The sequence below is a fragment of the Apteryx rowi genome, unplaced genomic scaffold (genome assembly GCF_003343035.1).
Source record: "Apteryx rowi isolate R43461 unplaced genomic scaffold, aptRow1 scaffold_600, whole genome shotgun sequence".
NCBI classification, from domain to species: Eukaryota; Metazoa; Chordata; class Aves; order Apterygiformes; family Apterygidae; genus Apteryx; species Apteryx rowi.
This window is the reverse complement of record NW_020450873.1, coordinates 88,375-102,369: the sequence shown is the minus strand read 5'-3', so window position 1 is coordinate 102,369 and position 13,995 is coordinate 88,375. Positions and strand designations below refer to the sequence as shown.

At 37.2% G+C, this 13,995-nt stretch overlaps 1 protein-coding gene across 5 annotated transcripts; it reads right to left on the bottom strand.

The window, feature by feature from the left end:
* Positions 1 to 574: 574 nt before the first annotated feature.
* Positions 575 to 13,781, bottom strand: TRMU (tRNA 5-methylaminomethyl-2-thiouridylate methyltransferase). Of its 5 annotated transcripts, none has more exons than XM_026083450.1 (11): positions 13,760 to 13,781; positions 13,243 to 13,408; positions 10,662 to 10,768; positions 10,087 to 10,209; positions 7,919 to 8,091; positions 6,894 to 6,947; positions 6,279 to 6,345; positions 5,339 to 5,439; positions 3,978 to 4,122; positions 3,662 to 3,744; positions 575 to 2,384 (listed from the first exon to the last, which is right to left on the bottom strand). In XM_026083450.1, the coding sequence occupies exons 1-11, from the start codon at positions 13,764 to 13,766 to the stop codon at positions 2,238 to 2,240; spliced, it is 1,173 nt and encodes a 390-aa protein (XP_025939235.1). In that variant the 5' UTR covers positions 13,767 to 13,781; the 3' UTR covers positions 575 to 2,237. The 5 variants fall into 5 exon arrangements, with proteins under 5 accessions (XP_025939235.1, XP_025939234.1, XP_025939236.1 ...); XM_026083449.1 differs by lacking the exon at positions 13,760 to 13,781 and adding an exon at positions 13,490 to 13,735; XM_026083451.1 differs by lacking the exon at positions 13,760 to 13,781 and adding an exon at positions 13,490 to 13,735 and having other exon boundaries at positions 13,314 to 13,408.
* Positions 13,782 to 13,995: the final 214 nt, after the last annotated feature.

Below are 13,995 nucleotides of genomic sequence, written 5' to 3'. Positions count from 1 at the left end.
AGAAGGCCAACAGCCTCCTGGGCTGCCTTAGGCAGAATGTTACCAGCAGGCCAGGGCAGGTGATCCTTCCCCTCTGCTCAGCACTGGTGAGGGCACATCTGGAGCATTGTGTCCAGCTCCAGGCTCCCCAGTACATGAGAGACATGGGCATACTGCAGTGAGTTCAGCAAAGGGCCTAAAAGATAATTAAGAGACTGGAGCATCTCTCATATGGGGAGAGGCTGAGAGAGCTGAGATTGTTTAGCCTCCAGAAAAGAAGGCTCAGGAGGATCTTATCAACGCAGGTTGTGGAGTCTCCAGCCTTGGATATTCAAAACCTGACTGGACACAGCCCAGCTTTAGTTGACCCTGTCTGAGTAGGGGGGTTGGACTAGACAAGCTCCAGAGGTCCCTTCCAACTTCAACAATTCTCTGTGATTATGTGAATTTTAAGGAAGTGAGTTTTAGACACAGACATGACTATGTCATTTTCCTTGTCCTCACAGTTTAGCCTACCCTCTACCAGTACAGTATCAAATAACAAACATGACTGAAAGAGATGTAAGATAAAGTAATAATAAAAATGACACTAGTGTTACACAAAACATTCGTGAAGATTTTATTTGGACATTTACTGGAAAACTCAGATGAGGAAAACATGGACCATTAACTCTTTAATTCCACATTTTGCAAAGACAAAAATTTCAGGAAAGATAAGGAAAATGGTGGGAAAAACACATAAAAAACATGACTCGGACCCATAACATTACTAACCTAACAGAAATTAAGAGCTGAGATGAAACATGAACAGTCTTTACAGTTGACCTCCACATCAATAGGCACCCTACAGACAGACTTCTAAATTGAATTTATCTTGGCACCAATGAAAAAGGATGGCTTTTGCCTCCTCAATCAGCTACACTGAAATTTCAAATCAATAAGAAAGATTATAATAGTCTGTGTTTTTTTTTTTTTTAAGAGGGCTCCCTGAACAGTGTTAACTAAGCAAGAGATTGGCAGGTGGACACTGAAGCGTGTCCCCCCTTCTATTTCCACACTTTGGAGTAAAGAGACTATTTTTTTTGTTACAATGAGGAATAAAAGGAATTCTTTTCCTTCCTTCCCATAAAGACACTAAGAAAAAAGAAAAGGATAGAAGACTACACGTAATCCAAGCCTATGTATTTGCTCAAAAGCTCTATTCATGTTACAGCTTTCTTACTGAGCAAATTCAACATAAAAATCTCAAAATTCTACATCTGTCTGAAAAGTCTTGTTTCTGCATAATTGTATTTTAATGAGTTACCTTCTATTATCATGCTGAAACATAGGATTTAATTTTTGTTGACTCACTGTACTAAGTGTTTATAATAATCTTAGAGCATCCTCAACATACACTCAGTCACTCTAACTCTTTGGATAATTTGGGCAGGGGTATCAGTTCTTCCTAATACTGCCCCATTTTATCTTATGGTATGAACTAAGATCCAATTACTATGCAGTCTACATTCAGTTAATTTTATAATAAGGAAATGCATATGAATTTGTATTTTTCTAAAGTACTGACAATGCATTCTCTTCTCCAAGGGACAAAATAGTCAGTATCTGCCCTGAGTAGTTAATAAAAAATTAATCAGTTCTGGGAAGAACTTAAGAAGTATTGAGACTCTTTTTAAGCCCCTAGATTTGTACTTCTTAATTATATTAAACATCTTAAACCACAACTGCATACAGTTTAAGAGTCTAAAACAGCTTTTATAAAATTACATCAAGTGAAAAATAAATATCTGTTCCTTATAGTTCATGCAAAATGCTGAACTTAAATATCATTCCTTTTCCAGAGTTCGATGAACACACGTTTACTGTAAAACAACACATATACTTAGAGACAGGTATCTTCAAATAACAAAAAAAGTTATTTCACTTATGCCTTAGAGGTTTATGTTCTCAGACATGATTGTTTTATATTAAAATTCTTGTATGTATAACTATCATTACAGAGCAATTTTAAGACATTCCTTGACACTTATTAGCATAAGTATCACCATCCAGTTCAATGAAATTATACCAAACTGTTTTTTGTTTTAAACCTGTTTTGCACTAACAGTCAAGAGGTGGAACTGGATGGTCAACTTTTTTGGTTGACTGGATAGTCAACCGTTTGAATATTACAGATCAACAAAAAAGGTGTTTGCTATTGCTTTTATTATTCTCAGACTACAAATTCTCCAAAGTCCATCAGTAAACAAACCCACATGTTATGTTGCTGGTTCTATCTTGCCAACCTCTTCCTTCTTTGCGCCCTCCTCTCGGTTTTTGCCCTGTTTCAAGGTATACACTGATGGGCCCAGCCTTAGGATTTTCCCACTGCCCAAGCACTCGTCACCCTTGTAGAACACGGCAAACTAGGAGATAAAACACAGGGAGAGTCCTTTCAGCAGCTGCAAACTGCATAGTGAGCAACTGCAGGGTGCTCAAGATCTGCTGGATAGCAACTGTGCTCATTTGTTTGTTCTAACCAAATCTCATAAAATCAAAAAACTAAAAAAACGCGTAGGACGCATAGGTTCACATGAATATAAAAATAAACACGTTAGTGGAAATTCCATCATGAACTTTTACAAAATTATCTGAAAACTCTTTAGTCAATGAAGTGGAATGGTTTGTTCCAAAAAGATTTTCTTTTCCATGAGGGAATGACAGACTTACTATCAACTGCATCTTCACTGGACTTTCCTTAGACCCCAGTGTACAGGCTATAGTGGCACTTCTCAAAACACGAGGGGACCGAGGTAGCACGGTGACAAGGATAACTGAGGTAAATCATTGGGGAGGAAGTGACTGGGGCTCACAGCTGTGCTAAGGAGACTCACGCAAGAAAGGAGGAACACAGCAGGCACTGAAGACAGTCACACAGAGCACTGCTGAGTGCCTCCCATTACCTCTCAATAAAAACCCCTTTTACAGGTTCAGCAGCTCCTGGCATTAAGGGCTTCTTACTCCTGTCATCCACTCTGGCTAGAGTCTTCTCAGTTCAGCTCACTTCTCTTAAGTGCATCCCTCCCTCTGCTAAAAATAGCTCTCAGACAACCTGCCTCTTGCTGTATTCCATGGACCCCGAGTTTTGGGGAGGGAGAAAAAGGGTGGAATGTATGCTGGGAGAGGGAGAGGGCATGCAGAAAACATTTGAGAAACACTGGTTTACAGTGTGATGGAGTACTCCTGTATTTGTAGTGGTAAAAGGCATCACTACACAATATCCCTTCTCATTATTGTTCTGGGACAAAATAATCTGACGGATGTAGATCTTTAATATACAATTTAATTTGAACACTAAAACCATATTAAGCAGCCAATTACTGAACTAATGTCTTTATTAATCTACTTCTGGAGCACCACAACAGATTCCATTTTTGCATAATGCAATTGATTCCCAGAGACTTTTTCATGTATTTCTAAAGCTTGTAAGCCAGTCTCTCAGAACATATGGATAACAACAGAGTATCTTAAACTGGGAACAATCTCCTTGTAAAATAGTGGATGAACAATCAAAATAGAGCTAACTGCTCTTACATGCTAATAGATTAACTAATTACATCTTACAGCTAATAAAAACACTACTCTGTTTTAATATCCAAATAAGCCAAAACATGAAAAAAGAAAAGCAGTTCTAATAACTTACCTGCCCAGGTGTGAGAGCTCTTTCTGGCTTCACTAGTGTCACCCACACACTCCCGTCTTGGTTTAGAGTCAGCACACAAGGCACTAGAACAGAATACGGCCAAACATCTGCCAGTTAATCCTTATATTCACATTAGAGAAACCTTCATTAATAGGCTAAACAGATCTGAGTCACAATGCTACTAAATAGAAACGTTTTATATAGATACTAGAGAAATGGAAAGGTGATCCCAAACATTTCAGCTATTTCTGAAGAACTACACTGAAGACACTTTCACAATTCCACAAGCTGAATAAAATAAACAAGATTTGATTACCCAGTGCCATCTGGTGCCGACATCTGAAAAGACATTCCATCATTTTATCCCTAATGAGCTCTGCAGGAGGCTCCTCTGCTATCCAATGCACTCGATTTGTCCGCAACAGGTCTCTGTACAGTGCAGGGTGATCTGTTGATGGTGCCTTAAAATACAACATTCATTTAATGCGGATGTTTTTGCCAGACAGCACATAACCACTGTGAAGTAAAGCATGAAATACAGAAAAAGCATCAAGCCATAACAAAATGCAAGCAAAATGAATAAGAAAGCAGGCATTTATTAGTACCTAATTAGTTTCCAGATGAAGGCCTTTAATGAAAAAATATGCTAAAGCAAGCCTGAATTATTTTTCAGCCTTCTACATCTCAGAGTCATGTCACCTCCTGTATTCTTTTTCTCCAGTCACATTTCTGCATTTTCTCAGGCTGAGTTCCCAAACTCCCAAAACTCCTTGATTTTGAGCCCCCAAAATCAAGAGCAGGTTCTTGCACTGTATCTTAGAAAAGCAGTGGAATTTACAACCTTCAGGTTGTTTCTTACAAGGGGAAAAAGCAGTGACAAGTGCTGTATTAATGCAGTAAGAGTAAATCCCATGTATTTTTTATGTTATGAATGAAACTACAGTTCGTATAAAGTGTGGCGTGCCAAGTCCTAGCTGCCCATTTGTTATGGACATGTTGCACAATCTCACTGTAAGGCATAAAAAAAACATCTTAGTGGTCCTGCCTGTTTCTTCTCAACTCTCTTTTGATTACCATTTTTTCCCCCAAGGCACATCAACAGTAACAAAACACCTCATTACAATCATGTCACTAGCAAATAAGGATAACAACTGTGTGAACAGCAAGAAACATTAATGATGTTAGCATGCTGCAGAACTCCAGGCATCTTATATGAGTAGTCATTAAGACACGATTCACAGTATTACATTCTGCCTCAATTTTCAAAATGATAAAACTGTATTACTGGCCACTACTTCATTTATTAGAAAAAGAAATTAGCAAAACATAGTAAGTCAAGATAATACCCATTTTAGCAAAGGTTTTATGTATTGTGTCATAATAGCTACAATAAAAAGCTCTGTGTTTTAGAGTAGAAAATGAGAGCTCGGTAGATTGGTTGGTTCTTCCCAGTGTTTGCTGTTTGTTTGGAAAAAGCTCAGTGCCAAAATCTTGAACAATTTTCTACTCATCAAAAGCCAGTTTGGACAAGATGTTTCAAGATGCTGTACTAGTTGGCTCTTGTTTCTCTCAAGTGGAAAGCCAAGAATTCTACCCAAGTTAAAATCACATTCCATACAGCAGGAGTCATGAAATACCTGCATTAGTCATTCACAATGCCAGTGTTAATTAACTCACCACAAAGATATCGCCAGTGCTAACATCTTTATCTACAACGAACCAAGCATCCTTCAGGCCTGCTAGTCTAGCCCTCTGGCCTATTGTGTAGAGGAACCAACCTGAAGAAATATGAAAATGCAATGCTGCTAGCAACCTTTAATCTTTAACTTTCAGAAAAATTATTTAAAAAATGTCCCCCAAACTTTATTACTAAACAAAGAATAATGATCCAAATTGCCCTAGAGAAGTGTACCAATTGCAAATTAAATTAAGATCTACTTGAAAAAATTTTCATCTGTACCTGAAAAACAATTCCAAACTAATCTGCATCAACTGTTCTATTCTTAGGGGTTATAAAAGACAAACATTTCTCTATTTCAGTTTCAATTTGTGGTTTTGCTACCACTCAGTCTTACTAGTTTCCCCTATTTCATACACTAGCAGAACGTCATCCTTCCGTACATTACTTGGGACAGGAAATCAGTTCTGGAAGCTAGAACTGAACAGAGGACAGAGGAAGTACACACAGAAGGGAAGAAAAAGGTAAGCTGAGCGTGTTCGATGATGTCCTGTTGTGCATCACTGAGGTATGTAGTATATTTTTCAGCAAAGTTTAGATACTAAAGAATCTGGAACTGAAGCACAGTCATTTTGGAAGAATTATGTTAACAGTGGTCTCTTGGTATTAAATTAACAACAACATAGTACCAACAAAGTAATCCTAATAATTACCATTTATGTTATTACATTGCAGCAAGGAACCAAAACAATCAAGAATCAGTGGCAGTTCAAAGCTCTACATACTGTATAAAGTACGGATCTGATGACTACATTAGAGTTACCAAACTAGGAAGAATCTGTAGATTTGTTTGGAATTTCACAAAATTTGTCCGTCCAAACATGAACAGTATTGCTCTATTTATCTAAAAGCTGTTATTAACATGGGTTAGCCACTTACCTTTGTGTGTTCCCATCACCTTCTTATCTTCAATGGAAACAAAGTTACCTGCTTGAGGTTCTAAATACTACCAAATAGGAAGAGATTTGTGTAAGACACAAGATGGCCCCAAAGGAAACTTACTGAATATTTCAGGTTCTGTTACTACATTCTCTTGAAGGTAGAAAACAGCTTTTCAACAAGCAAACTCCATCCATGCAGCTTACCATCTCTTCCCTGATGCTGCTTTAGGGACAGAAGTAGGAGGCACAGTTCCTGTCAGCAGTAATTCTGTGCCTCACTCCCCCCATCCTCAATTATGTCAGGGAACAGCAGGATTCGGCCATTTGCCCTCTCACTTCCCAATCACATGTCAGAGCTTGGCCAGTATGGAGGTGTGAATCCAGCCCCTCCTGTGGCTACAGAAAGTGACTGCTCACTGGTGGAGGGGCAAGCAAATATATACAATCTGGTGGTGCTAGCTTCTGGATAAGTTTGGGACTGTGAAGGGAGATGGGACATTGCAATTTAGAATGGGCCATATGGTGCTGGAGATTTTTCCTTAGACCATGTTACAAATTACTTGTGAAAACTAGAACAGAGCATACAGATTGCCTTATATTTAATGTTACTCACCTCAAGAAGGAATTTTTCAAAGTTTCTTTCACCAATGAAACAGACTCCAGTACTCTGAAAAAGAAATATGGTATTGAATACATATAAAAGCAAAAAAAAAAATCGAAATAATGTCAAAATATTAGTTATCTGTGCGGGATGGATATTTTTTTCTTATGTATCCCAGACTATGCTAGGCATCTCATAAAATGAATAAAAACACAAAATCTGATTCAACATACATTAACTAATTCAATGCAGTATCAGTGAGTGCCATAAGTACAGAAAGGAAGAGAAATAACACATGCTCAGTCAATAAATAGATACATAAGTCTTGGTGACTATCTCGTGTGTGTATTAAAAACAAGAATTCTCTTTCAGATTAATGTACAAAACAAATACAAATTACACAGTCAAAGGATATCTCTTGAGAAAAAATAACTTCATAACCAAATAGGTCGCCCTTTTCCTTCAAATCACATCTTACATTCTTCAGACAACCATTTACAGGGGTCAATAAAGATGCATATAAGCATTAAAAGCAATCAAGACTGTATCAGCAATACAATTGCTGTCTGCATCATATTTTTTACAATCATATTATGAAGTGTTAGTTCTTAGTCATGGAAACAAAACTTTTTTTTGAAAAAGTAACTTTGGAAAAACAGTATAATTCAATCTTTATAAAGACATATTGAAAAACAATTAAAGTGAGGAAGCCTTTAAAAGCTACAAACAATAAAGATCAAAGGCTTCTCACCATCTGTAATAGAGAATGTGTTCCTTACGGCTCACTGCAGCCTATCCACATTCACCTTAGTTCTTCTGAGATACAATGGTAGACAACTATCTGCAAACTAAAATACAGAACTAACCATGCTCATAAAAGTAGTTTTAAGCAGGTAGACAACTATAAAACTAACTCCCAATCTATTCTATTCATTCTATTATGATGCTTGGAAACAGTTGATTTGTCACAGATACAAAGTTCAGAAAAGACCATTTTAGATGGAAATACAAATCAATAGTTGTAAGTGTTACCATGCCTCTTTTTTCTTTAGCACATGATGAAGGCCATGTTCCGCTGCTATCTTCTTTACAAAGCTTTTTGTTAAATCCCCTAAAGGAAAAATGGTTTTCCTCAAAGCATCCTGTGAGATCTGACTTAGGAAGAAGGTCTGGTCTTTAAAGAGGTCAGCTCCTTGAAGGAGTTTTACAGCTGCAAAGTGCAGAACACATAAAATGTTTCAACATAACCCCCTTTAATAGTTCAACTTCCTTTAGTATTTTGTTTGACAATCAAAACTTCAGTTTTATTATTTCCATACACAGTTTAAAGACACGGCATTTTTCAGAGTTTTCACAATGTAATTTAAAAAGTAAATGTAATTTAAATTTAAATGTAATTTAAAATTTCACAATGTAATTTAAAAAGTTTGGTATTTTCTCACTGCTAGAGAAGTCTAGAAAGATTCTGATTTTGTACTGTGCAGAATCTTACATTGTCTTATCTCTTACATTACTGCACATTTCACTGGAAGAACATCAACAAAATGTAATATGAAATCATCTTTCATGGTTCATAAGTCAGGAGAGAAAGAACATTCAAATACCCTAGAGTTTACTGTTCTTCAAAAAAACATTCAATTTTGCTCTGAAATGTCACTGACATAAGTCAGTGATTTGAACAATTAGCACTTATTTCCAGTGGAGGAGCTCAAGAGAGGCGTGTGTGACTTTTTTATTTTAAATAAAAGTGAACTATAGATGAAGTCTCTTGATAGCCCAGATAAAAAAAAAAAAAGAGTATAGTTTTTCAGTCATGTTCTGTCCATTCTCTTAAGGCCTAATAGCTCTATGTCGTACAAACTCCACTGAGGTGCTTCCCGGCTCAAATAAGCACCAATTACAAGCCAATAGTTAGTCACTTCTAATAATACGAATTCTCAACAAAAGGGCAGGAAGCCTGTTCAGAATATTACAAAATATTACAACTGTGAATCACAATCTGACACAAGTACAGACTGTTGGTCCCACAGGGGCCATTTCAACTTTCCAGAAATAAAATAAAATACATAATGAAGAAACAAATAAGCCCCTTTAAGTCTAGACAAAACAAACAAACCAAACCAAACCAAAACAAAAAACGACAACCGGGAAGCTGTAATTCAGAAAAGTCACCATGGCAGCTTTGCAGAGTGGTAGTATGCAAGTTCCTTTCCCTCTGGGTGCACTCCTTATACACCACTGCCTCATTTCTGAGCTACTTTACTGCATTATGGCCCACTGCAGAGCTATGCAGAAGATACCTATACTGCTGTCCAAGCTGTGATAGTGCCAGAGACATATCCACACCGGCATTAATAGAGTTAGCTCAGGTACTGATAACAAAAGAACTGCTGTGGCAAAGGCATCAACCTCTGATTACCCACAAGCATCCACAAGCAGACTACTGAAGTGAAGAGCCAAACCTGTGCTGCTGCTGCTAGTACCTGCGCTGACCTGGAAAACCTGGCCTCAAAACGTCTACATATACTGCACGTGCACCTTCCAGTCCCAGTGCAGGCAGAACTTTGATCTGCCTGAGAAAATCAGTCTTCTATAGAAAAATGGAGGAATAAGACATAATAGTGGGATTACTGAATGAAAATCTGATTTTTATGGTAAAATAATATACAGTCCAATGATTGTCTAACAGTATGTTATTAATTTTAACCTTTCAAGACCTTAATTCTAAAATTTCACTTCAGCATATTGCCATGATGAGTTCTACATATAAAATATACTGAATAGCCAAAGAACAGCCAGGCCCTAAAATAGAAGAAACATATTAAGAAAGTTTTATGCAAGTCATCCAAATACTCAAACAGATTTCTTGAAATATTTCTCCACAGTATAGAAGACAGCTCTGTCTCCTTAACGATATTAAACCTGATCCAGAATGTTGATTGCTTTACTATTACTCCTGCTACAGGACTAGAACTCTTAAAATAGAAAATGCAATACTTCTCTACTTAGTGTAATTTTCAGTAATGTAACTCCCCTTTTCTGTCCAGTCAGCCTTCTACAAAGGCTAGGGTTAAAATGGTAATTGTCTTTCTAGGAACACTAGTTGTGTGTAATGTAATGAACTTCCCTGATTTTGTACAGCTGAACATAGTTTAAATTTCTCCTTCCTGTCTAGGACAAGATATGAAATCAAGAAACCACTTACTGTTTCTAACTTCAAAACGGTTTCTGAAAAGCCCCTGTGGTCTTTTAATATGTTTCTGTTGAAAAACTTCCTCCTCCTCTAGTGAGGTTCTAGCGTAATGCCCAGTAGCAATTGCATCTGCTCCTATCAAAAAACAAAAACACAAAGGCATGCATTTGATATTCACAATTTTAAAAAGATTATAGAAATGTCTAGGACAAAAAGCAGGAAGTAATGAAGTAAAAAAACCTACTCAGAACTGAGAAGCCTTATACTGACAGTAATCGCACTCCTGCTATTTAAATAATGTAAAATATTCATTGGCATGCCAAATCTCTTCTTTGTTCTTCAGGACCACATAAGAATGGAAAACTTAATGCTCAGGTCAATATATCCCAGAATTAAATCTGTTCCTACATATCTAAAAGCAAATTCAAAATAAAATATTTTACAAATAGTAAAATACTGCCACAGAAATGATTGAATTATGCCTGCATATGAATTCATATGGTTTTTTTCCACCTTTTCAAGAGTTAGTATCCTTTAAGCATTTCCACAGCATCCATTGTGTACTGACACACTTGAAAACGCCTTACCAAGGTTATCCATAGCGTAGTGAAGAAAGTAGTTGAATTTGATGTGCTTGTTACACACAATATCAGGATTAGGAGTCCTTCCCAATTCATACTCTTTTAAGAGGTCACTGTAAAATAAAAAATCAAATGTATGTAAATGCTATTAATGTCACAAAATACTATCCAAGATTGAATTATCTGTTAAACATGAAAACTTGAGACCCAATCTTACTAAGCATTTTAAGTAAGAAATAAAATATCCGTCAAATTTTAACCTGTAAAACAATGACTGGAAGATTTTCTCCAAAAAGGACTGAGGGCACAGTCAGATGATCACTTACAATCTTGTAAGCATGTTTTATTAATTTACCGTTCTCTCAGTGGAGACATGGTAACCCAGTGTGCATTCGCTGCTTCTCTCTTATAAAATACTTACTTTGAGAATTAAACAAACCTGCTTAATTTTGCACTGTAACAGTGTGGTGGAGCACACACCAGGGGTTACTGGTCTCAGATGAAAGGACTCTAAACTAATCTGCACTAATCCCATCATAAACAGTCATGGAACCCTGCCTTAACTTTAGGGTTGATGGATATTTTCCTGCTTGCTTTTCTTTTCTTTTTTTTCTTTTTCTTTTTTTTTTTTTTTAAGAAATTCAAGTATAGTTTAGTTTCTCAAATACAGAGACAACGTTTTACAGTTTCATGCAACTACAGTGCTTAGCATTATTTGCTTAAAAATGTTTAAATAATAACTGATAAAATTAAAGTATCATACAGTGGTGCACTGAGATATCAAAAGGCCTGATGACTAGTGTTTTGCTTGCCTTCAGTGCTCATTTGAGGCAAGAGGTATTGAGGGCATAGATTAGAAAAAGATCTTAAACCATATTTAAAAGGACATCAGCAACTCTTCATCATTTGAAACAGAATGAATTGCTTATTGCTTACCACATTACATTTTACATTCATAAATGGAAAATAAAGCAGGACAGCTTTTCCTTTGTGTTACCCCCTTCTAACAGCTTAGAATTCAACAATTTATACTAATAATTAATTCACCTGGGTCTACCGAGTGCTGTCTAGCTCTTCCTGATTCAGCACTGTACTCTTAAGATGACACACTATTCCTTTGTAAATATTACAAGAATATATTGGATCCTTTATAAAAGACTTTGCACAAAGCCAGGCTCAGGTCAGCACAGAATAACTACAGCAGCAAGCAACAAGCTTTCTGGGTAAGGCAGTAAAACTATACAGATTTCATCACTTGGCAAGAGGGAGAGCTAACAAAGGAGAGCCATTGCAAGTACATTCTCCAAGGAAAACAGAGAACAGGAGAAAAGGAAATGAAGGATGTCTACTGAATCTTTCTAAAGCAAAGATTTCAGACAGAATTCGTACAGATCATGGGAAAGACAAGATCTAGGATAATTCTCTTGATTAATGATGGCTTTTGAAGACTAACCCTGTAAAGAGAGACTCCAAAGGAGGAGGAAATTCAAGCTCAGAGATGAACGTAAAGGAAAGGATTCTGGAATGAACCAAGGAGCCTTGTGAAGCAAGAAGTTCTTTGGGAACCCTGTACTAACAAATGATGGGGAGAGAAACAGAACAAACGACCAGATCTGATGTTCCATAATCTTTGATTCATTTTCATTTATAGAACTCCCAGAGAGATTTGATAAGCATTACTTTATTCTCTCATATGGAGAGGCAAAACTGGAATGAACTGTCCCAAGAAATGTCCATTTTCTTCACTGCCTGCACAAAATTAAGCTTTGTGCTCAATTTGATGTCATTTCAACATGACATAAAACTGGCAGGACTAGTGTTACCTTGTCTTAGAAGAAACTGAAGTATAAACAGCACTACTTAGAGGGGAATGATGAAAATCAGGAGGCAATTTTTATGGCCCAGAGCTGAAAAAGTAAAACAGAAATGATACTGTTTTACCAACACCACATTTCCTCTCATCTTCTGTCTCAAAACAGCTCTCAGCTTTTCCTGTGCAAAACTTTCCTCTTACAAGGTGTAACAAATTCACAGGAAAAGAAAATCTGTACGCCCTCTTCAGAGAACAGCTTCCAATTTGTCAGAAAAATAGTTTAAAGAAGCAAGACTGGTCCATGCTAGCTTGGCAATAAACTGGGTTCAACATATATTCATTTAATATAAAAATACAGTGCACAAATCATACAAATAAACAAATCAAACAAATAAAGTAACTGTGTCCTGTTAAGTACTTTCTTCCTCAAGCTGCAGAAAGATTGGGCCAGCAGGTGAGATAAAGAAGAAATGAGCATGATGACCAATGACCAAAAAAGAAATTAGTACACACCCACAGGCATAACTAGAGAGAAATCTCCTATTAATTTCAAAAATAATAAATGTATTAAAACCAACATATAAATTTTGATGTTAAATATGAATGACCAAAAAACAGTTCCTTCTGTATTTAAGAGGTTTCAGTAATTTCTTTTGGTACTGTTAATGCTATAATAAATTCTCCTTGCCCACACTCAGTCCATCTTCACTCTTCACAGTAACGCAATGTTATAGTAGCATACTAAAAGACCATCTGCTTTAAATGCATTACTACCTGAATACTTCATTCCAGTATTCTTTCACATAGGAAACCTGATGAAAAGGAATATCAAGCTTCTGACAAACCCGGTAAGCATCTTCACAATCTTTGTCAATGGAACAAGCTCCTTGTTCATCCAGAGGGTCCCAGTTCTTCATAAAGATGCCTGTCACTTGGTAGCCTACGAAATGAAGGTAAGGAATGATTTATAAACTGAAATTCTTATAGCCTAGACCTAAACTCTGTATTTTTCAAGACCTACGTGGGCAACCATTTCCTTCAGAAGATTTCAGTTTCATTGTATTAGTCAGGCATCCTTTGAGAGTTTTACAGTACAATCACTGTATTTTTTTTTTTGTGACAGCTAGACCAAATAGCAACATAATAGTAAGCTATTTTGGAAATCCAATATGATGAGATTTCAAAATTCTGAGTTACTTCCATTACTGCTCATTTCTTTAAGCACTTCTTAGTCATCTGGCACTGCTAAGGTACATGCCAAAACCCGTTTTCTTTCCCCCCGAATATTGACCGTGCATGAGTTTTTTGTAGAACTTGTAAAGACGTTACAAAACCGAGGGCAGGACGCGGCTCTGCTCGGGGCTACACCACAAGCTCTAAAGCACAGGGGAAGCGCACAGAAGCGGTGCACCGCGCAGGGCCAAACGCGTCCCAACGGCTCCGCGAAGCCCCGGGAGCAGCTTCGCGCCGGCAGCGCTCGGCGAGGCCGCGCCGCTCCCCGCCCCGCACAGCGCGGCCTGCGCGGGG